This window comes from Tursiops truncatus, chromosome 15 (assembly GCF_011762595.2).
Source record: "Tursiops truncatus isolate mTurTru1 chromosome 15, mTurTru1.mat.Y, whole genome shotgun sequence".
Classification (NCBI taxonomy): Eukaryota; Metazoa; Chordata; class Mammalia; order Artiodactyla; family Delphinidae; genus Tursiops; species Tursiops truncatus.
Window position 1 is genome coordinate 63,171,458 of NC_047048.1, and position 23,355 is coordinate 63,194,812.

Genomic DNA, 23,355 nt, shown 5'->3' on the forward strand with positions numbered 1-23,355 from the left:
CTTAAAGTATTCTGCACCAGTGCTGCTCAAACTTGAATGTGCAAATAAATCACCTGGGGTGGGGAGTGTCTTGCTAAAATGCTGATTCTAATCCAGTAGGTTTAGGGTGGGGCCTGAGTATATTCTTTTCTAATTCCCAGGTGGTGTTAATATTACTGAACTGAACTTTGAGTAGTTAGGTTCTGTGCACAAAGTTAAAGATTTCTCTTTGAAAGTAGGAAGGTGGTGGTTAGCTTTAAGCTGGGGCATTATTTTCCATTCTCTCTTTATCTAGACGCGCAAGCCTTAGAGTTTGTACAAGTCCCCTTTGGAGGACTACTATTTATATTCATTTGTAGTTATTCTAGCATTAAACTTTTAAAATCACGGCTGGAACTTCTCCAGGAGTTTGATTCCTATGTATTTTGTCAAATTTAAATGCTTAACTATTTCTTGGGACTTCCCTGGGGGTGCAATGGTTAAGAATCCGCCTGCCAATGCAGGGGACATGGGTTCGAGCCCTGGTCTGGGAAGATCCCACATGCCGCGGAGCAACTAAGCCTGCGTGCCACAACTACTGAGCCTGCGTGCCACAACTACTGAGCCCACACGCCACAACTACTGAAGCCTGCGTGCCTAGAGCTCATTCCCTGCATCAAGAGAAGCCACTGCAATGAGAAGCCTATGCACTGCAACGAAAAGTAGCCCCCGCTCGCTGCAACTAGAGAAAGCCCGTGCGCAGCAATGAAGACCCAACACAGCCAAAAACAAATAAATAAACAAATTTATGTAATAAATAAATAAATAAATAAATAAATAAATGCTTAACTATTTCTTGATTGAAGGTAAACATAACTCTTGACATAAAATCATTCTAGTAAATCCTATGTAGTAATCAGCCAGCTTGCCTCTCTGGTTCCTCATCTATTACCCTACCATGGGTAGTGATTCTGAGAGACTCCAAGTCAACAGGGTCACAGGTATTGGAATTTCCAAGGAGTCCTTCTTGATTTTCTAGGTCCTGGAAATGGGCCTGGGAGATGCAGGTGCCTGGACCCTGAATGGAAGCTACTGACTTGTCTCTGTATGAAGCTTCACAAAGGTGAATGCCGGTGGGAATATGACATTATTCTTTGGTGGGAATCATGGCTTATGATGTGCTCTCTCCTTTTATATCCACAGCTATTTTTTTTTTTTTTTTTTTTTTTTTTTTTTTTTTTGCGTTATGTGGGCCTCTCACTGTCGTGGCCTCTCTCGTTGCGGAGCACAGGCTCCGGACATGCTGGCTCAGCGGCCATGGCTTATGGGCCTAGCCGCTCTGCGGCATGTGGGATCTTCCTGGACCAGGGCACGAACCCGTGTCCCCTGCATCGGCAGGTGGACTCTCAACCACTGCGCCACCAGGGAAGCCCTCCACAGCTATTTTTAAGTCTTAGTGGGTTTTTCCTTTCTAAGTGTCTTAGGTCATCTGTACCTATTTCCCTGGCTATATCACCTGTCGTGGACTTTTCCCAGCATGATCCTATTCTGGGCCCTAATCAGGACAAACCTGAATGACTAGACTATTTTGTGTCCTGGTCCTCTCCCTTCCCCCCATCCCTCACATGAGTGTCAGATAGATCCTCTTCAGTAACGGATTTGATCTGGATTTGGCACTAGTCCCAGCTCTTCCACTCACTGTGAGACCTCAGGCAAGTTACTTAATACTACTGGACCTCATTCTCCCCATTTGTAAAGTGAGGGGCTGATTATCTCCAAGGTCTACCCTGCTCTGAGCCTTTGTTCGTGCCTTGCTTAGAAACCCAGTGTCTGTGGGAGCTTGTAGCAGATCTGATTTCCTTCACGTGCTCTTTTGGGCATGCTGCCAATCATTTCCATGTCCGAGTCACTTCTGCCACTGCCTCTTTTCTAGCCGAGGCAGCCACCTTGTCTTCACACCCAGCTTCAGCATTCTTCTGCCTCCGTGTCCTCTGCCATTTCCATGCTTTATTTCATTCAAAACTGTCTAAGCTTCTCAAAGAAGTCTTCCTTGAATTCTCCATTCAACGTTAGCTACTTCCCTGAATCACTAAGAGGGAGTCTGTAGTTGACATGCAATTTTGTTTATTTTCAAGTTCCCTTATCTGATGTGTATTTTAAAAATGTTTTTCCCTCCTCCTCACCCCAGCTTTCTTTTTTGCTTTGAATTAGCAGAGTAGGTAGAATTAAATTTAAAAATGAAGCAGGTAGTTTGCCTTTTGCTGGAGTTTGGGGAAAATGAATGTAATGCTTTTAGCCATCTTGTCTCAAGGTCTCAAGGAAATCAGCTAGCTGTTCTTCACCCTGGATTTTTTTTTTTTTTTTTTTTTTTTTTGCGGTATGTGGCCCTCTCACCATTGTGGCCTCTCCCGTTGCGGAGCACAGGCTCTGGATGCGCAGGCCCAGCGGCCATGGCTCACGGGCCCAGCCACTCCGCAGCATGCGGGATCCTCCCAGACCAGGGCACGAACCAGCGTCCCCTGCATCGGCAGGCGGACCCTCAACCACTGCGCCACCAGGGAAGCCCCATCCTGGATTTTAAAGGTGCTTAAACACCCTATCAAATTTGAAAGTGTTTCCTAAGTTCAAACTTCATTTTTTTAAAACAAATTTATTTATTTTATTTATTTATTTTTGGCTGCATTGGGTCTTTGTTGCTGCGCGTGGGCTTTCTCTAGTGGTGGCGAGCGGGGGCTACTCTTCTCTGCGGTGTGGGTGCTTCTTATTGCGGTGGCTTCTCTTGCTGCGAAGCACAGGCTCTACGCATGTGGGCTTCAGTAGTTGTGGCTCGCAGGCTCTAGAGCGTGGGCTCAGTAGTTGTGGCGCATGGGCCCAGTTGCTCTGCAGCATGTGGGATCTTCCCGGACCAGGGATCGAACCCGTGTTCCCTGCATTGGCAGGTGGATTCTTAACCACTGTGCCACCAGGGAAGTCCCCAAACTTCATTAAAAAATTACTTCTAAATGCTCTTCCTTCTAGGAACACACTCAGCCACAAAACCTGACAAGAAGTTGCTAAGGACAATGATAAGAAATTTAAATTTTAAATAACTTCATCAGTGAGTAAAGCTAACAATTCTTTGAGAGCACCTGATTATTCTCAAGGGCAGCTGCTGATGTTGCTTGGAAATCAGGGATCAAAGATGTATATAACCTAATCCCCCTTCCTCATCTTTCTAGGAAGTGATGGGATGTTTACATGTTTCTTGATAAACCTTTTTTTTGTCTTTTTTTTTTTTGATAAACATACTTTAAACCAAAATGTGTGTTTAGTCAGAGCCTCTTTGGTTAGATTGTAAGTTTGGAGAGGGAGGACGCTGTCCCTGTCTTAATTCATCTTAGCAACTGACCTTTACAGGTTATTGATTAACTTTGGGGTAACCTGTTGAAAATTGAAACCTTGATTTGTAATAATGCTGTGACAACTTTACTAGATCTTGTGCTAGGTATCAACTGTCCTTTGCTTTCTTTGGCCGAATAATGGAAGAGGTGAGTTTTTAGAAATCCCGTAAAATTTTAGCAGCTGGGTATGAGTCACCAAACATAAATAGGGCAGTTGTATGAAAGGGAGGTGGTTCCTGAATCAGTGGACTTAGGGGAAGGAAGAAGAGGAGGGGCCTGGGAAAGGATTTTAAATGATGGTTTTATTTGATAAGAGCTTTTCCCTTGTCAGGAGCATAATCCTAAGATTTTAAAGACTGACTCCCAGGCATCTTAGATGATGTAAGAGGTCTCATCTTGTCCTAGTAGAGACCTGATTTTCAAGAGGTCTCTTTTTCCTGTGGTAAAGGCACATGGCTAGGTGGATTGACGTGCCTTCCTTGCTTATACAGGTGCTGGGATTTATAGGTTGTGGAACCCTAGCCTGGAAATGTGGGCATTTTAGTTAGCATTGTTTGGAGCACTCTATTAGGTCTTATTGAATCTTTACAATTTATCCATTATCTTCATCTAATAGACAGGAAAACTGAGATTAAGTAATTTATTTGTCCAAGGTCATTTGGCTAATGACCCAGGTTGCTTTGCCTGCAAGCCTGGTGCCCTTACATCCTCCTCTCTACAGCTGCCTTACTTTTCTCCCTCAAGGTTTGAATAAGTCACATTAGTCACAATATCAAACAGGTGGCAGCCTGGAATGCAGGACTGAGGCACTGTTGGGAGAAGAGGTGGCCTTGCCACCTCATCTCAGATTCTGTTCCTGACCATGTAAACATCTCTTAATTGTAAAAGCCAAACTCTCCCAGCTGAGGCTGCATTTCTCCCCTTCTTTTTTTTTTTTTTTTTTTTTGGTACGCGGACCTCTCACTGTTGTGACCTCTCCCGTTGCGGAGCACAGGCTCGGGACGCGCAGGCTCAGCGGCCATGGCTCACGGGCCCAGCCGCTCCGCGGCATATGGGATCTTCCCACACGAACCCGCATCCTCTGCATCGGCAGGCGGACTCTCAGCCACTGCGCCACCAGGGAAGCCCATTTCTCCCCTTCTTGAGGCCCCGGTGCATGGCTGGTTTGGTCTGCTTGACAGTCTCTAAGTCTCATGGAGTGGTGAATGCTGTCCAAAGTGCTTTGATGAGTAGGACGTCGGTCATACTGTGACCTATATGAGAATTATACATCTGCAATTCAGAAAGGCAAGATAGTTTAAGAGGCCACCTTTCATGTCCAGGCTGCGTGGTATGTGGTGGTGAAGGATCAGAATTTGCAGGCAGAATGCCCGAGTTTGCATTCTAGCATCTGCCACTCTGTTGGGGCTACATGTCACTTGGGCGTGGGGCTCAAACGTCTTGGGACCCTCCCTGTAGCATAGACATTGGAGGCAGACTTCCAGCATGGCAAGTTTTTAACGTATCTGGACCTCTGTTTTCTTTCTCAAGTATCATCATAACTACCTCACATCTATCATTGTAAGTATCAGTAAATGTTACCCTTTTCTCTCCATTTCCTAATCTATAAAATGGGAATAAGAACATCTAATTTATAAGATTATTAAAACTTGGTGAACTGTGAAGAGTTGAGTATATGTTACCATTATTTTGTTTTATTCCTCTTACAAAATGTTTGTAAAATCCCCTATGTTATTTGTTTTTTTATAATTGAGGTATAGTTGATTTACAATGTTGTGTTAATTTCTGCTGTACAGCAGTGATTCAGTTATACATATATATGTATATTCTTCTTTTAATATTCTTTTCCATTATGGTTTATCATAGAATACTGAATATAGTTCTCTGTGCTATACAGTAGGACCTTGTTGTTCAAAGGCCTTATTTTTTTCAATTTTCTAATTTTTTTGGCCACATCTTGCGGGATCTTAGTTCCCGGACCAGGGATCAAACCCGGGGCCCCCTAACCACTGGACTGCCAGGGAATTGCCTCAAAGGCCTTACTTTTAAACGCAGTATAAATAGAGTGGGTTTTGGAGGAGGTCCTGCTTCTCAAATCCCAGCTCTTCCTCCTAGCCAGGTGACCATTGGCAAGTTATTTGCTCTAAGCCTCCTTTCCCTCCTCTGTAAAATGGAATAATACTGCCAACTTCTCTGCATTGTTGGGAATGAAATATTTGTCAAGGATTTAGCCTGTGGTGAAAACTCAGTAAAAGTTAGCCACTTTCTGGTGTTAATAATAAAGACCAGGAACAAAAGTTAATACTTGAAGAATAAGGTAATTAATTGACTTAAATAACTTTTTTTATCTTTAAAGCCCCATGGGCAGTGAATCAGTTGTAATTTAGGAAAATGTCTTTGGAGGTCCCATGGGGTATTGACTCTATCTCCAAATTGTTTTCCTTTGTAATCTAGTGATGCCTCAATTAAGGAATCCTGTAAGAACAGTTTAGTCAGGTATATTTAAAAAAAGGTTCCCTTCCCTAAGAGGAACCCACACAAACCCGCCCCAGAGCTGCCTTCCGCCATTTATAGACTGGAGCCCTCCCTGTGACTGAAAACCGAGCACAGCTTTTCTTAGACTCCAGGGGCCTCGTTCCCTGTGCTTTGCCTTCCTCCCCCTTCCCCCATGGAGTGATAACAGTTCCTACATTTACCTGTGGATAGCACTTTTCAGAGAGCCTCCATATGATTGTCTCCTTGAATCCCTACATCCCTTAAGGTGGATGATACAGGTCTCTTTCCTATCTTTCTTCCTTTTTTGGCCATGAGGAAGCTGAGGTTATCTTATTTAACAAGCATCTGACTGCCAAGTAAGGGCACTGCTTGTTAGTTGCTGGGGATGCGTATGAGGAGTTAAATGCCTGAGGAGAGATAGGCTCAGAAACAGGCAGTTTCAATGTAGGGTGCTGGGTTGTGGGCCAGATGGCAGGCCAGGCTGCCATGGGCGAATAATGGAGTGGGCCCTGGCCCAGCGCCCTTGGCGAGGTGCTGATGGCTGAGCCCAGTCTGAAGGACCAGGCAGAGGAAGCAGCACTGCAAGGAGTCTTGGTGTGTGGGCGGAATGAGAGCTTATTGTGTGCTAGGCTCTGTGCTAAGTAATTTTTATCTTCACAGCACCTGTATGAAGGTATGAAATAGGTACTGGTACTATCCCCATTTTACAGATAAGGAGCCTGAGGCTCAGAAAGGAAATGACTTGTGCAAGGTTATCTGGAAAATGGTGGAGCTGGGGTCCAAACCCAGGCAGTCTCATTTTGGAGTTCTGGCTCATAACCACCATATGCTGCTGGCGCTCTGCTGAGCTTGTTTGCTCCTCTCCTGGTAATCTCCCGTTTCTAACAACCCCCGGTTTGGTTTGGTCATAATGGCTAGCTCACTGATGGCCTTGATGCTGCACTAATAGTTTGAAGTTTGTTCTGTAGGGGAACTACTGAGCTTTTTTTTTCTTCATTAAAGGTATAATTGACATATAACCTGAAGTGTTTTAAACAGAGGAGTCTTACGATCAGATTTGTGCTTTAGAAATATTACTGTAGCAGCATTGATGAAGAGTAGCCACAGTGCAGTAGTTGGCTAGTAGGATTACCTGGGTTCAGCTCCTTGTCCCAATACTTGGTGGCTTTGTCATTTGGGCAGCTTACTTTCTGAACCTTAGTTTTTGCACCTCTGAAACAGGAATAATAGTAATCCTCATTACAAACCTATGAGGTAGATGCTAAATGAGACGATGTATATGTAAAGCACTTAGAATACTGTATGTCATAAAATAAGCACTCAGAAGTCAGTTTATAAGACAATATTGATTTGGATCTGGGGAGGGTGTGGCTGGAGGTTTTGAGCTCCATTGAGAGTTGTTGCAGTAATCGGATTAGAACTGATGGGGACCTGAACTGGGCAACCACTGGGCAATGGGAGAAACCTAGAAGTAGGTGTGACAAAATGGTGACTGAGAGTGAGATGCAAGGGTGATGCCCATGTTTCTAGCTTGGCACATTGGCCAGTCTTGGAGTCTTAAACTGTGATGGGGAGAAAAGGAGAAGGAACTTGTGAGGATAAGATGATTAGCTCAGTGAAGTTGAGTGATGTGCCAAAGGTCATTTAGCAAATATATTCTGGAGTCAAGCCTGGGCACTCGGCCCTTTCCGTTGTTTCTGGGAAGATCCACTGACTTAATTTATTCTCAGTAATTCGGAATGAACCTGTGTTTGCTGTCTGTCTGAATTTTAATTGTGGAAGGAAAAGGTTGGCTCTTAGAGAAAGTATTTCAAGTATCTGGGAAGAGGGTAAGGGAATTTTTTGGGGGGGCCTTTTTCTTTCTTCCTGCCTCCTTACTTTCCTCCCCTCTTCCCGTTGTTTCCTTCCTTACCCTCTCAAGTGAAAGAGGCTAATTCAGCTCTTTAGTGTGACTTGGGCAAGGGCCTGAAGGAGTGGTAATGGTTGGCTTTAGACCCAGTCTTCTTTCTGTGTTGTTGAGGAGAGGATAGTGATGGAGGGGCCCTTGCTCCCACTTGAACCAACTTGTCACTTCCCTAGGACTAAAGATGTGCTCTTTTATGTTCTTTGTATTGGATACTATTTGTTAATATTGCATAATAATATTGACTGTAATCCTTTGTGTCTGATGTCCTTTTTGCTAGTAACTATCACACAGCCATTTTATCACCAGTATTGAATATTTAGTGTGTACTGTGCTAAGCACTTGACATCCGTTAGCTCGCTTATCCTCAGAATCCCAGGACGTAGGGGTTATTAATCTGCTTTTATAGATGGGCAAACAGAGGGAGGCTCAGTGATTTTTCTCATCTTCACTTAGCCAGCAATGAGTGGAGCCAGGGTTCGCCAGAATCTGAGTCTGAAACCTGTCTGCTCCCATCCCTAAGTACTCCCTGGCCTTCCTCCAAGACAGAACTTTGGCAGAGTCCCCTTGGAAGCTTCGTCCTGTGAGACATAGGTGTCACTGGACCTGCTGATATTGTTTATGCTTTTCTGTAACAGTGGTGAGGGCTGCAGGGAGCATCTCCACCTCCTAGGCTCAGGGCTGTGAGGGGAGGGGAGCTCATTCCTTCCTGAGGCACCTTGCCTCTAGGACTTCCCCTCTACCTAGAATTCTCTTCCTCTGGATCTTCACATGGTTGTCTCCTTGTCATTTATTTATTTTAAAGGTAGATTATCTATCTATCTCCTTGTCATTTATTTATTTTAAAGGTAGGTTTGTTTATTTATTTGTTTGTTTATTTATTTATGGCTGCATTGGGTCTTCACGGGATTTCTCTAGTTGCAGAGAGCCGGGAGTACTCTTGGTTACGGTGTGCAGGCTTCTCATTGCGGTGGCTTCTTTTGTTGTTGAGCATGGTCTCTAGGCGCATGGGCTTCAGTAGTTGTGGCTCGTGGGCTCAGTAGTTGTGGCTCGTGGGCTCTAGAGCGCAGGCTTAGTAGTCGTGGCGCACGGGCTTAGTTGCTCCGCGGCATGTGGGATCTTCCCGGACCAGGGCTCGAACCCCTGTTCCCTGCATTGGCAGGAGGATTCTTAACCACTGTGCCACCAGGGAAGCCTGCGGCGTAAAGATTTAAGCTGGTCTTTCACTTGCAGTGTCCCTCAGTTTGAAAGGCACCATCACCCTTTAATGGAGGTTGAATTTCAAGCCTGGTGTAAGCACTATTAGATTATTGTAAAGCCTGTTCTGTAGTTTCTGGTGGTTGATATTCTTTCTAGAGTTTATTTTCCCTTAACCCGGTCTAGAGCCGACTCATTGAAAGCTCTTGTTCCATGCCCACCTATCACAAATTCTTTGCTACTTTGAGCCCTCAGTACCTGTCCCCGAGTACAATGCAGTTGCTGAGACAGGACCTCCAGTTACCATGGCTACAGTACTCTTAAACCTCTCCCAAAATAAAATCCAGAGTCCATGTCAGTACAACATTAAATATAAATGCATTATGAATTCAGAAAATTCTGCTCCCATTTTTTTTTCTTTTAAAGAAGATGTTGGGGGTAGGAGTTTATTAATTAATTTATTTATTTTTGCTGTGTTGGGCCTTCGTTTCTGTGCGAGGGCTTTCTCTAGTTGTGGCAAGCGGGGGCCACTCTTCATCGCGGTGCACGGGCCTCTCACTAGCGTGGTCTCTCTTGTTGCGGAGCACAGGCTCCAGACGCGCAGGCTCAGCAGTTGTGGCTCACGGGCCTAGTTGCTCCGTGGCATGTGGGATCTTCCCAGACCAGGGCTCGAACCTGTGTCCCCTGCATTGGCAAGCAGATTCTCAACCACTGCGCCACCAGGGAAGCCCTGCTCCCATGTTTTGAGTACCTACTTTGTGCTAGACATATAGGGGTTTTGCAAATCTTTCTTTCTTTTCTTTTTTTTTTTTTTTTTGTCTATGCTGCGTAGCTTGTGGGATCTTAGTTCCCTGACCAGGAATTGAACCCACACTCCCTGCAGTGGAAGCACAGTCTTAACCTCTGGAAGGCTACAGAAGTTCTGCAAATCTTTTCCTTTTAGCACCCGAGATAGGGGCCATTAATCCTCATTTGATGAGTTAAGAAAGAGAATCCAAAGATGTAGCTCATAGACTAACGTGTGGTAGTGGTTAAGAATCTGGAGCTGCAGGGCCTAGATTCAAATCCTGGCTCAGCCCCTTTCTATATGGGTGTCCTAGGGTGTCCCTCACTTTTCTCTGTTCCTCTCTGTTTTATCTTTACAATGAGGATTAATAATAGTACTTATCTCTGTGGTGGTTGTAAGGATTACATGACTTAACATTTGTAGAATTAGTTATTATTACTATTGTCAGTGTTTCTTACGTAGGTCTTGTTCTACTCTCCTTTTGTAAGGTTGGTTCACATCATCATAAATAATGAGTAACATTCTTTATTTCATTTATTAGGCATCTGTTGAGTATCAGTCATTCCTTTCCCTAATGGAGCTTAAAGTGTAGTCCTACTACATTAGGTTTTATTTAAATATTCTCTTACTATTATTATTATTATTATTTGGTGGTACACGGGCCCCTCACTGTTGTGGCCTCTCCCGTCGTGGAGCACAGGCTCTGGACACGCAGGCCCAGCAGCCACGGCTCACGGGCCCCGCCGCTCCGTGGCATGTGGGATCCTCCCGGACTGGGGCACGAACCTGCGTCCCCTGCATCGGCAGGCAGACTCCCAACCACTGTGCCACCAGGGAAGCCCCTATTTTTAATATTTTTAAAAATTTTATTTATTTTTTGGTTGCGTTGGGTCTTTGTTGCTGCGTGCGGGCTTTCTCTAGTTGCGGCGAGTGGGGGCTACTCTTCATTGTAGTGCGCGGGCTTCTCATTGCCGTAGCTACTGTTGTTGTGGAGCACTGGCTCTGGGCATGCGGGCTTCAGTAGTTTTGGCTTGTGGGCTCTGGAGCGCAGGCTCAGTAGTTGTGGCGCACGGGCTTAGTTGCTCCGCAGCACATGGGATCTTCCTGGACCAGGGATTGAACCTGTGTCCCCTGCGTTGGCAGGTGGATTCTTAACCACTGTGCCACCAGGGAAGTCCCTTTCTTATTATTAAACATGTAAGTTATATCTAGCTTCCCCAGCATCGTATGTAAAGAGCTATTTTTTTTTTCTCGTTTTCACAAATGATTTATTTTTATCCTGGACTGTGTCCTTCTGATTGAAATTACTGACTCCAAGTGTAGAAGCAGTTTTACAGCTTGTTCCTTTTTTCCAGATTGAGGTATAAAATGATGGCCATGGTCAGGGCCTCAGGCAGTGGTTCAAGTGTTCCAGTTTTCTCACGGCTTAGGTGTTGCCCTTTCTGAAAGATTAAATATTTCTGCTTGCTATATAATGGTGTAATAATTCTGTCACAACATTTGAAAAGCACCCAATTGCTTCATCTTCCTGTATTCAAACTATGTTTATGTCTAAAGGCATGAGTATAAGCATAGCATGGACTTTGGTAAGGGAAAGAGGAAGGGCCTTCAAGAAGTGGTTTGTCTACCTCTGGGAAAATCCTGTTACCTGTGATAGGAGACATGTCTCCTGCCTTGGAGGACCTTGAAAGCAGTTAGCCCCTCTGCACCTCGATTTCCTTTCTGTACAATGGGAATATCACATTTAGTCCTAACTACATCATTTGGCAGTTGTGTAGGTCCAGAAAATAGTTTAAGGATGAAGGCCTTTTACATATTTAAATAATCTATTTTTTTAAAATATGAAAAAATATAAAGAAGTAATTCAAAATTAAAATCTTACCAACTAGATAATCTCTGCTGACAATTAAAGTAAAAACAAAGAAGTACATTCTTATTTTTTAATGTAATTTATTTATTTATGGCTGCGTTGGGTCTTCGTTGCTGCACGTGGGCTTTCTCTAGTTGCGGTGAGCAGTCTTCTCATTGTGATGGCTTCTTTTTGTTGTGGAGCACAGGCTCTAGGTGTGTGGGCTTCAGTAGTTGTGGCGTGTGGACTCTAGAGCGCAGGCTCAGTAGTTGTGGTGCACGGGCTTAGTTTCTCTGTGGCATGTGAGATCTTCCTGGACCAGGGCTCGAACCCGTGTCCCTCGCATTGGCAGGCAGATTCTTAACCACTGAGCCACCAGGGAAGCCCCAGAAGTACATTCTTAAGATTAAAAAATTCTAACAACACAGAAGGGTAAAGAATGAGAAGTTAAATTTTCATGCTCTATTCCTTTCATTAAGGGAACTACTTAAAACAGTTATTTTCTTCCTTCCAAGAAATAATTTTATGCATATACTATAATAGATGTGTTTGCATTAAAGAGATAACACCAGACACAGGCCTCTACACCATGCCTGTTTTATTTGACAGTGTATCTTGTAGATGGCTCCATATCAGCATCTACAGATGGCCATTAAAAAAAAAAATTAATTAATTAATTAATTTATTTTTGTCTGTGTTGGGTCTTTGTTGCTGTGCGCAGGCTTTCTTAGTTGTGGCGAGCAGGGGCTAGTCTTTCATTGCGGTGCACAGGCATCTTACTGTGGTGGCTTCTCTTGTTGCAGAGCATGGGCTCTAGGCACACGGGTTTCAGTAGTTGTGGCTCACGGGCTCTAGAGCGCAGGCTCAGTAGTTGTGGCACATGGACCTAGTTGCTCTGTGGCATGTGGGATCTTCCCGGACCAGGGCTCGAACCCGTGACCCCTGCATTGGCAGGCGGATTCTTAACCACTGCACTACCAGAGAAGCCCAGCCATTTTTCCTTTTAATAGATGTACAACATTCCATTATATAGATGGCCATAATTCATTTAACTAGCCCTCTTTTTTAATGGACATTTTAGCTGCAGAAATTATGAAACTATATTGTTTATTCTTACAGGTAATTTGGCAGACTTTGGGGGATGTATCTGTCGGATAAGTTACTGGCAATGGGGACTGCTGGGTTGCAGGTATTTGCATTTTTGTAGATAGCGCCAAGTTGCCTCTAGAAAAGATTTTCCAATTTATGCTTCTACCAACAGTGTATAAGCATCGTTTTTTCCTCATCCCTGAAGACACTGGGTATTTTACCTTGAAATTTTTAGTCTGAGAATTGAAAAATTGTTATTTTGATTTGCATTTCCTTTAATTTAGGGTGAGGTTATGTGGATAATATAATATCACATGCTTATTAGACCTTTATATTTTCCCCGCCCCCCCCAAACCTCCCCCTTCCCTGGGAACCTGCCAGTTCTTACACTTTGCCCATTTAAAAATAAATAAATTTATTTATTTATTTTTGGCTGCGTTGGGTCTTCGTTGCTGCACGCGGGCTTTCTCTAGTTGCGGCAAGCCGGGGCTACCCTTTGTAGTGGTGCGTCGGCTTCTCATTGTGATGGCTTCTCTTGTTGTGGAGCACAGGCTCTAGGTGCGCAGGCTTCAGTAGTTGTAGCACGCGGGCTCAGTAGTTGTGGCTTGCGGGCTCTAGAGCACAGGCTCAGTAGTTGTGGTGCACAGGCTCAGTTCCTCCATGGCATGTGGGATATTCCTGGACCAGGGATCGAACCCATGTCCCCTGCATTGGCAGGCGGATTCTTAACCACAGCGCCACCAGGGAAGCCCATACACTTTGCCCATAAGTGAGTTGTTTAACTTTTTTCGTTCTTCATTTGTATGCACTCTTTGTTAATAAAGGAAGTTAGCCCTTTGGTCATATGTGTTGCAGTTATTTTCTCCCAGTTTGTTGTTTGTGAAAGTGCCCTTTAAACTGTGTTACACAGTGTACATTTAAAGTTTTCATTGTCATTGATACAGGGGCATTGACTGCAAATACTGTATTTAAGGAAATAAACTGGGCTCTCTGTCTCCTGTGTAGCAGTGAGCTCACATTGTAGGAAAACTTGTTTAAAAAAAAAATCTTTTTTTTGCCATGCTCCGTAGCTTGCGGGATCTTAGTTCCCTACAGGGATCGAACCCATGCCCCATGCAGTGGAAGCGTGGAGTCCTAACCACTGGACCACCAGGGAGTTCCCTGTAGGGAAATTTGAATGTAAAGGAGTAGTTTGAAGTCCTGCCAAGGTCTTTAAGTGGAATCATTTGTGAATACAGATTGCATCAGATTTTTTCTCATAGTTTTTCTGGATGTCCTCACTAAACATATTTCCTTTTCCTATTCTGGAAGCTAGAGCTTTCTGGTAGAAAAAAACTAAGGCCCTGAAGAATGGGTAAGTTAAAAGCTACAGAATCTTAGCCCTCTTGCCTCTTGAGAAAAATTTGTGTTTAAAACTAAATGTGAAGCAACGAAGACCCAATGCAGCCAAAAATAAATAAATAACATAAATTTAAAAAAATTAAAAAACCCCCTAAATTTAGGAGTAAAAACGTACTTCTTATGTAATCTTTTTAATTCCTGCTTCTGTCTTGAACTCTTTTTTATTCTTCAGTAGATTTGCCAAATTAAATTGAGACTTTGCGGTGATTGTCCCTCACCTTGCCCTTTGTTAGAGCTCCTTCATCTCTTCTCATACTTGTGTTTGTCTTCCTGGGTGGACTGGAGCTGCAACTGAGTTGGATTTCTGATTCCTGATTTCCAGCACAGTGCCTTACTGACAGTGCTCACTAATGGTTTGTTGAATGAATAAATGTGAAATTTAAAAACAAACTCTGCTATCCCCAGAGGAGTGGAGGGAAGATTTGGGCATGGGTCATAAAAGCCACATTAGTCCTTAGTCTTGTACTGTGTGGTAACAGAGAGTGAAGCTTCAAATAAGTGGCTCAGGGACTTCCCTAGTGGCACAGTGGTTAAGAATCTGCCTGTCAATGCAGGGGACGCGGGTTCGATCCCTGGTCTGGGAAGATCCCACATGCCGCGGAGCAACTAAGCCTGTGCACCACAGCTACTGAGCCTGCGCTCTGGAGCCAGCATGCCACAACTACTGAGCCTGTGTCCCGAAACTACTGAAGCCTGTGTGCGTAACATGCTCTGCAACAAGAAGCAGCAGCCACCGCAATGAGAAGCCCATGCACCGCAACGAAGAGTAGCCCCCACTCCCTGCACAACGCAGCCATAAAAAAAAAAATAAATAAATAAAACAAATAAATAAATAAAACAAATAAGTGGGTCAGAGTTACAGTGAAACAGGTTTCAGTTCATGATAAGGAAGAGCTTCGACAATTCAGCCTCAGGAGGAATTGGTTTTCTTGAGCCATTAAGAATAATTTGCTCATTTTCATTCACTGCCTTGTTCCCACACTCCTGTACTTTAATGGAAGGCATCCTAGGGAAGTTGTGTGGTAAAAGAATTAATTCAGAAATCAAGCAGACCTGGGCTTTTGTTCTGGGGCTGGTCACTTAGCACCTGAACCGTAGCCCAATTACTTTAAACCTAATTTCTTCATTTGTGATAATAGAAGTATTAGTAGCTACAAACTATATAGTCCTTACTTTGTACCAGTGTTCCTTAAATGGATTATCTCATTTAGTTTTCACACCCACTGCCTGGAGATAGGTACTATTATCACCATCCCTGTTTTAGGGAGGGGAAACAAATTCAGAGGGGTTAAGTAATTTACCCACATTCATTCAGCTAATAAAGGGTGGGGCTGAGGATTAAAGGCTAAGCACTTAATCCTGTTACATTCCACTATATTACATGACATCTATAAAAGGGAGCTGTCTCCCTGCATGAAGTCTGATAAATACTAGCTGCTCTGGTGAGTTTTTTTTTTTTGAATTAAAGAAAGAATTTATTTATTTATTTTTGGCTGCACTGGGTCTTCGTTGCTTCACGCAGGCTTTTCTGTAGTTATGGCGAGCAGGGGCTACTCTTCTTTGCAGTGCGCGGGCTTCTCATTGCGGTGGCTTCTCTTGTTGCGGAGCACTGGCTCTAGGTGCGTGGGCTTCAGTAGTTGTGGCACGGGCGCTCAGTAGTTGTGGTGCATGGGCTTAGTTGCTCCGCGGCATGTGGGATCTTCCCGGACCAGGGCTCGAACCCACATCCCCTGCATTGGCAGGCGGGTTCCTAACCACTGCGCCACCAGGGAGGCCCTACTCTGGTGAGTTTTCAGTGCCACTCTGTCTTTATTCTTGTCTGGCTTCACCTTTTCATATAATCTGAGAGGTGAGACCATTACTTGGTATACATAAAGTCAAAAATAAAAAGATAATTTGAGGTGGTGTTGCTCCTAAGTCAAAGTGAAGACTCTTCTACTGATTGGATTTACTTACGTCAGATTCATATCTCATTTTCCTGGAGAGTGTGAAGTATAGCCAGTCAAACCTCTGACTCTCCCTTTGCTAGGGTCCATATAATCCAAATACCCTTATTTGACATAGCTTTTCAGTTTATTAGGTTTCAGATTCCTTAGTTACAACTGTCAACCATTCCTTTCTTGGTCTGATTTGCTTTGTGCGTTCTCCAATATCAGCCCTTCGGAATGAATTGTTTAATGTAATGGATAGCTCATCCTTTACATTACATATATTTTTTCTTATGGAAAATTTCCATTATGGAAAACAATAAGTTTGGGAAACTGTTTAAGAGGAAAAGATCACTTACAACCTTTTTTTTTCTTCCTGTTTTTTTTTTTTTTTAATGCACATGAAGTTTTATTTGAGCTCAAAGGGGTGTAATTTTACCTCCTGGTTTTTCATGTAATATATTGCAAGAAAATGTGATGGTATTACACATTAGATGTGAGGACCCAGTTTTTTTTTTTTTTTTTTCCATTTTTAATTTTTTTGGTCACACTGCACGGCTTGCAGGATCTTCGTTTGAACCCGGGCCCAGGGCAGTGAAAGAAAGCTCCGAGTCCTAACAACTAGATGGCCAGGGAATTCCCGTGAGGTCCCACTTTTGTGATTATTCCTCATTCATCCATTGCAAAGATTGCCCTCCTGGTATGAGGCAGATACTGCCCTGGCAGTGCAGGCTGTTGGGTTCCAAAGTTCAGTGGGAGAGAATTTACTCAGGGCTAGCCTTGCTCTATGGAGGTCACCTGCTCAAGTGCCCCAAGAGCTCAGAATGGCTACATCTCCATCAGAACCACCAGTAGCCCCTAAAGATAAATTTTACTCATATAGAAAATGACCACCAATTCCAGTACCAAAAGGCTCGATAAAGAATTGGGAAAATATATCAATAAATTGTCAGAATGTACTCAAGAATGGGTAGAAATATAAATAAATCAAAAAATATATAAATAGATCAAAGAATGAATAAATAGATCTTTCTTGTCCAGCCTTCCAAAAGTAGGGCCAGAAATCAGCATTCAGATTTTGTTCGCTTCCTTTGTAGCACTTAAAATTCATAGCAGTTATAGCTTGCAGTTAAGTCTGTTTACTGGCTACACTTTTGTTTTCCCCCAGTAAACTGGAGGCTTTATGAGGCCAGGAACTGTGTCTCTTTTGGTCTTGATGACTGTTTTCCTAAATAATCTCTCAGCAGGTATTTGTTGCATACTTCAGCAAATGATTAAATTTAGTTCTGAGAGTGATTGTTTTTTTGGTGTTCTGAGAGGTGCCCCTTATAGGTGAATTCTTGGTAAACAGTGTTGAGGGAGGGTCTCCTTACAGTTCCAGAGACTACAGGATGCTGCATAATAGAGAAGGAGGAACAGTGGAGGACACACCTGTGTTAGGATGAGGGCAGGAGTAAAGGAGGGCACTGACAGGGTTTCCTGGAGCTTTGTGTTTTGAATAATGCCTGTTTGTCTTTTCTGTGTAGTGAGTGTTACTCCACTCTGGGCAGACTTTGCCTAAGTTTCATAAATTTTAATTGGCTTTTTCAGGAGAATAAAGGCAGCCCCCGTTGATGACTGAAAATGACAAAGCATCCACCTAACAGACGAGGAATCAGCTTTGAAGTGGGAGCCCAGTTGGAAGCCCGGGACCGATTAAAAAACTGGTACTTTTACATTTTTCTGTTAATTAAATCCCTTCAGTAAAGGACTTTTGCCAGCACTGATAAAGAGGGGTAGCCTGGGCTTTTCTGTAGTGTTTTCCTGCTCCTTGACTCTTGGAAGGTGGAAGGAAACTTAAGTCTAGAGCTGTGGAATGTCCTTTGTCTTTGCTGCTGGGATCCCTGTGTCAAGGGGACCATCCTGTTATATTTGTTTCCCTTCTCTGCCTGTTCATCTGAAGGAGTTATGGGAAGAAGAAGCAGGAGTGGCTGCAGGGAAGGGAAGATTAATAGTGGCAGCTCTCTTGCTCTTGGCTGCCTGTCTGAAAGATCAGGGATGGAAGAATGAAGAAAAGGGGTTAGATTGGAACAGCTTGTGTGTTGTGAACAAGTCCTGTTTTCTGGATGTGTTGTTGTACAGTTGAAACTCAGTCATCACATTTTAGGGATTACTAGATTCAGAGGCTGAGAGGTTGTAGTCCCGAATTTGTCATTGACTTGTGACCTCTGGCTGGTAATTAACCACTTTGAGCATCAGCTTCCTCTATAAATGTGGGTACTAGTAATATTGACCTCACAGACTTTTTTCTGAGAATCAAATAATAGGATATGTTGGAAAAGGCCTTATAAACTGTAAAATGATGGTTGTTGTTGAGGATATCCTAGAATTTAGTCATTTGTTAATGCTTAAGGTGAAAGTGGGAGTTTCAGAACTCAAACCTTTCTGTGAATTTTCATAAGGAAGAGTATAGTGCTCTTGAGGGCTATCTCAAAATAGGCTGACCAGCTCCTGGGGTGTAGAAAGAGAAGATGGGAAGGGAAGCAGGGGAAATGCCTGGGGTAGAAAGTGTCTCTGCTGCCTTTTGGGGCTGAGAGATTTGATATAAAAATTAGAGACACTTTGAACACCTAGTTGTTTTTAGGCTGTTTGTATTTCTGTAATTATTTCCCTTTTTTGGTCCCTCAGTATTTTTTTTTTTTTTTTTGCTGTATGCGGGCCTCTCACTGCTGTGGCCTCTCCCGTTAGGGAGCACAGGCTCCGGACGCGCAGGCTCAGCGGCCATGGCTCACGGGCCCAGCCGCTCCGCGGCATGTGGGATCTTCCCAGACCGGGGCACGAACCCGTGTCCCCTGCATCGGCAGGCGGACTCTCAACCACTGCGCCACCAGGGAAGCCCCTCAATATTTTTTTAAGGCAGCTTAATCAAGAGAAAGAATTGCTTTTAAATTTGGGGGAAAAAATAAAATATAGAAAAAGTTTAAAAGTACAGCTAACTATAAAATAATCTGTGTACTTATCACTTGGAATTACTGAATATTAACACTTCTATTTTACTTATATTTAAAAAAATAAAGGACATAAAACGTTTCTGGTATAATGGAAGTACCTTTTATACCCTTCCCAATTCAAATTCCCCTCCTGCATTCCTTAGAGGCAACGAGCGTCCGGTAGTTAGTTCTGTCCATGTTTTACATTTTTACTGTATGTATCCATAAATAATACTAGTTAGCATCACTTTGGGTATTTTAAAAAAATTCCTATAAGTGGTCTCATTGTTTGTTTCTCTCCTGTATTTCATGTTTTTGTGATTTACCCATATTGATATGACATATTCATCCTAATTTCTTATTTATTTATTTATTTATTTTTGGCTGCGTTGGGTCTTCATTGCTGCATGTGGGCTTTCTCTAGTTGCGGAGAGGCTACTCTTCATTGCGGTGTGTGGGCTTCTCATTGCAGTGGCTTCTCTTGTTGTGGAGCATGGGCTCTAGGCGTGTGGGCTCAGTAGTTGTGGCCGTGGGCTCTAGAGTGCAGGCTTATTAGTTGTGGTGCATGGGCTTAGTTGCTCCGCAGCATGTGGGATCTTCCTGGACCAGGGCTCAAACCTGTGTCCCCTGCATTGGCAGGTGGATTCTTAACCACTGAACCACCAGGGAGGTCCTGTGTGCAAGTTTCTATGTGGACATAACTTTTCAACTCATTTGGGTAAATACTAAAGAGTGTGATTACTGGATCATATGGTACGAGTATGTTTAATTCTGCAAGAAACTACCAAATTGTCTTTCAAAGTGGCTGTACTATTTGGCATTTCTACCACCTAGGAATGAGAGTACATGTTGTTCCACATCCTTGACAGTATTTGGTGTTGTCGGTGTGTTGGGTTTTGGCCATTAAAATAGGTATATTGTTATTTGAATTTGCGATTCTCTATTGAAATATGTCGAATATATTTTCATGTACTTATTTGCCATCTGTATATTTCTTTGGTGAGGTGTCTGTTAAGGTCTTTTGTCCATCTTTTAATTGGTTGGTTGTTGCTTTTCTTTTTTTGTTGGTTGTATTCTTATTGTTGAGTTTTAAGAGTTCTTCGTATACTTTGGATAACAGTTCTTTACCAGATGTTTCTTTTGTAAGTATATGGGATTTAAGGCCATGAGACTGGGTGAGCTTTCTAGGGCTGCACTGTCCAAAAAAGTAGCCACTAGCCACAAGTAGCTATTTACATAAAATTAATTCAGTTCCTTAGTCACCCTAGGCACATTTCCAGCGCTCAGTGGCTAGTGGCTACTGTATTGGAGAATGGAGACATAGAAAATTTCCACTGAGAAGGTTCCATTGGACAGTGCTGATTTAGGGAGTCAATATAGATAAAAAGGAGGATTGAGTCCTGGTGCCTTCCAGTGTCTAGATGTTAGCAGATGAAGAGGAACCAGCAAAAGAAACTGGGAAGGAGTGACTGTTGAGGCAGGAGGAAATCCATGGAGGTGTCTAGAGCAGCGGTCCCCAACCTTTTTGGCACCAGGGACCGGTGTCGTGGCAGACAATTTTTCCACAGACCCGGGTGGGGGAGGGAGCGATGGTTCAGGTGGTAATGGGAACAATGGGGAGCGGCAGATAAAGCTTCACTCGCCAGTCTGCCACTCACCTCCTGCTGTGCAGCCCGGTCCCTAACAGGCTGCGGACGGTAACGGGGCGGGGGAGGGGTGGGGGGGGGACATAACCCCTGCTCTAGAGGACAAGTGGAAAAGGTGTTTCAAGAAGCAGGGAGTAGGGCTTCCCTGGTGGTGCAGTGGTTGAGAGTCCGCCTGCCGATGCAGGGGACACGGGTTCGTGCCCTGGTCCGGGAAGATTCCACATGCCACGGAGCAGCTGGGTCTGTGAGCCATGGCAGCTGAGCCTGCGCATCCGGAGCCTGTGCTCCGCGACGGGAGAGGCCACAACAGTGAGAGGCCCGCGTACCGCAAAAAAAAAGAAGCAGGGAGTAATCACTTCAATCTTGTGATGCTGGTAGTTCACATAAAATGAGGATTGAGTGACTGTTGACTTGGTTACATCAAGGTTGTGGATGACCTTGACAAGAATTGTTTTAATGGAGCAGTGGGGACAAAAACTGATTGGCATGCGTTCAAGGAAAACAGGAGAGAAGGAACTGTGGTGTGATGCAAAGTGGGAGGAATTGGCCATTGATAGGAGCAGATAGTTCATTTATTGTAAGGGGAAGAGGGAAACTGGGTATATAGGTAGAGATGAAGGTTTACTTATAGAGTTGGTGATGGGAGCATGTGTTTTTTTGTATTTTTAAATTGAGGTATAATTTACAAACAGTAAAATTCACTCTTTTCAGCGTACAATTCCATGAAGTTTGCCAGACTCATACAGTCATTCATGCATGCACCACCATAATCAAAATGTAGCATTTTTATCACCCCACAAAATTGACTTGTGTTCATTTGTAGTCAACCTCTCCTGCAGCCTCCAGCCCTTGTCACCTACTGATCCGTCCTCTGTCCATATAGTTTTGCCTTTTCCAGAATGTCATATAAATGGAGTCATGCAATATGTAGCCTTTTAAGTTTGGCTTCTTTCACTTACAGTGCATTTGAGATTCATCCATATTTTTGTATGAATCAGTAGTTCCTTTTATTGCTGAGTAGAATTAAATCGTATGGATGTATAGTTTATCTATTTACCTGTTTGAAGAGATGAATTGTTTCCAGTTTTTGGTGAATATGAATGAACATGAATACAGGTTTTGTGAGAACGTAAGTTTTCATTTCTCTTGGATAAATATCAAGGTGTGATTACTGGGTCATATGTTAAGTGTGTGTTTGACTTGATGAGAAACTGCTGAACTGTTTTCCAGTGTGGCTGTTCCATTTTGCATTTCCGCCAGCAAAATATGAGAGTCCCAGTTGCTCTGTATCTTTGCCAGCCCTTAGGGATTCTTTTGTTTCCCTCTTTTTTAGTTTTTATTTTTAAAATTGAGATATAATTTACATACCATTCACTCCTTTAAAGCATACAAATCAGTGGTTTTTAGTATATTCACAAAGTTGTACAACCATCACCACTCTCTGATTCCAGAACATTTTCATCACCCCAAAAAGAAACCTCATATCTATTAGCAGTCACTTCCCTTAGTTCTCTCCAGCCCTAGGCAACCACTAATACACTTTCTGTCTCTGTAGATTTGCCTATTGTGGGCGTTTCATAGAAACCAAATCAAATAATACATGTTCCTTTGTGACTGGCTTCTTTCACTTAACATGGTATTTTCAACATTCATTTGTGTTATAGCATATATCAACATTCTTTCTCATGGATGAATAATATTCCATATATGGATATACCATATTTTGTTTATCCATTCATCAGTTGATAAATATTTGTATCATTTTCACTTTTTGGCTATTGTGAATAATGCTGTTATGAGCATTTGTGTATGAGTTTGAGTGTGGACCTCTGTTTTCATATCTCTTGGATATCTACCTTGGATATCTACCTAAGAGTGAAATTGATGGGTCATATGGTAATTTGCCTGTTTAAGCTTATGAGGTGCAAACTGTTTTCCGCAGCAGCTGTACCATTTTACATTCCCACCAGCAGTGGGAATTCTTTTTTGATTGTTTTTACTTTTTAAGTGAAATAAGTAAAATCTTCAGCTGAGATCTTGGTCTTGGGTTTGAGGAAAGAAGATAAGGTATGCAATACCATTTAGGAGAGTGAAGAGGGATAGGATGTGAGAAATGTGGTAGGATTGCTGGTGCCCTCAAGTGCTACTAAGGTCCATTGGAAGTTGGTGGTCATGAAGTTTTTCTGATAAGCTTCAGTAAGCTTTTTACCTTAGAATAGTTTTAGATTTACAGAAAAATTCCAAAGAAAATACAGAGAGTTCCCATCTGTGTGTACACCCAGTATTTTTCTTTTTCTTTCTTTCTTTTTTCTTTCTTCCTTCCTTCCTTCCTTCTCTCTTCTCTTCTCTTCTCTTCTCTTCTCTTCTCTCTCTCTCTCGTCCCCCTCCCTCCCTTCCCTCCCTCCCTTCCTTCCTTCCTTCCTTCCTTCCTTTCTGGCTGCATTGGGTCTTTGTTGCTGCACGCGCGCTCTTCTCTAGTTGCAGCGAGTGGGGGCTACTCTTCGTTGCAGTGCGCGGGCTTCTCATTGCAGTGGCTTCTCTTGTTGCGGAGCACGGGCTCTAGGCACGTGGGCTTCAGTAATTGTGGCACGCGGGCTCAGTAGCTGTGGCTCGCAGGCTCTAGAGCGCAGGCTCAGTAGTTGTGGCACACGGGCTTAGTTGCCCCGTGGCATGTGGGATCTTCCCAGACCAGGGCTCGAACCCGTGTCCCCTGCATTGGTAGGCAGATTCTTAACCATGTGCCACCAGGGAA

The 23,355-nt window shown here is 43.4% G+C and overlaps 1 protein-coding gene across 6 annotated transcripts in view; it reads left to right on the forward strand.

Moving 5' to 3' along the window:
- PHF20 (PHD finger protein 20) overlaps positions 1-23,355 on the forward strand; it is a 133,523-nt gene that overhangs the window by 2,918 nt on the left and 107,250 nt on the right. For 5 of the 6 annotated variants that reach the window (XM_019950835.3, XM_019950833.3, XM_073792939.1 and 2 more), the window contains one exon: positions 17,579-17,694. In XM_019950835.3, the coding sequence (XP_019806394.1) occupies positions 17,612-17,694 (83 nt within the window). In that variant the 5' untranslated portion in view covers positions 17,579-17,611. Of the gene's footprint in view, positions 1-997; positions 1,082-17,578; positions 17,695-23,355 lie in introns of all 6 variants that reach the window. The other variant, XM_019950834.3, reaches the window with a different exon arrangement.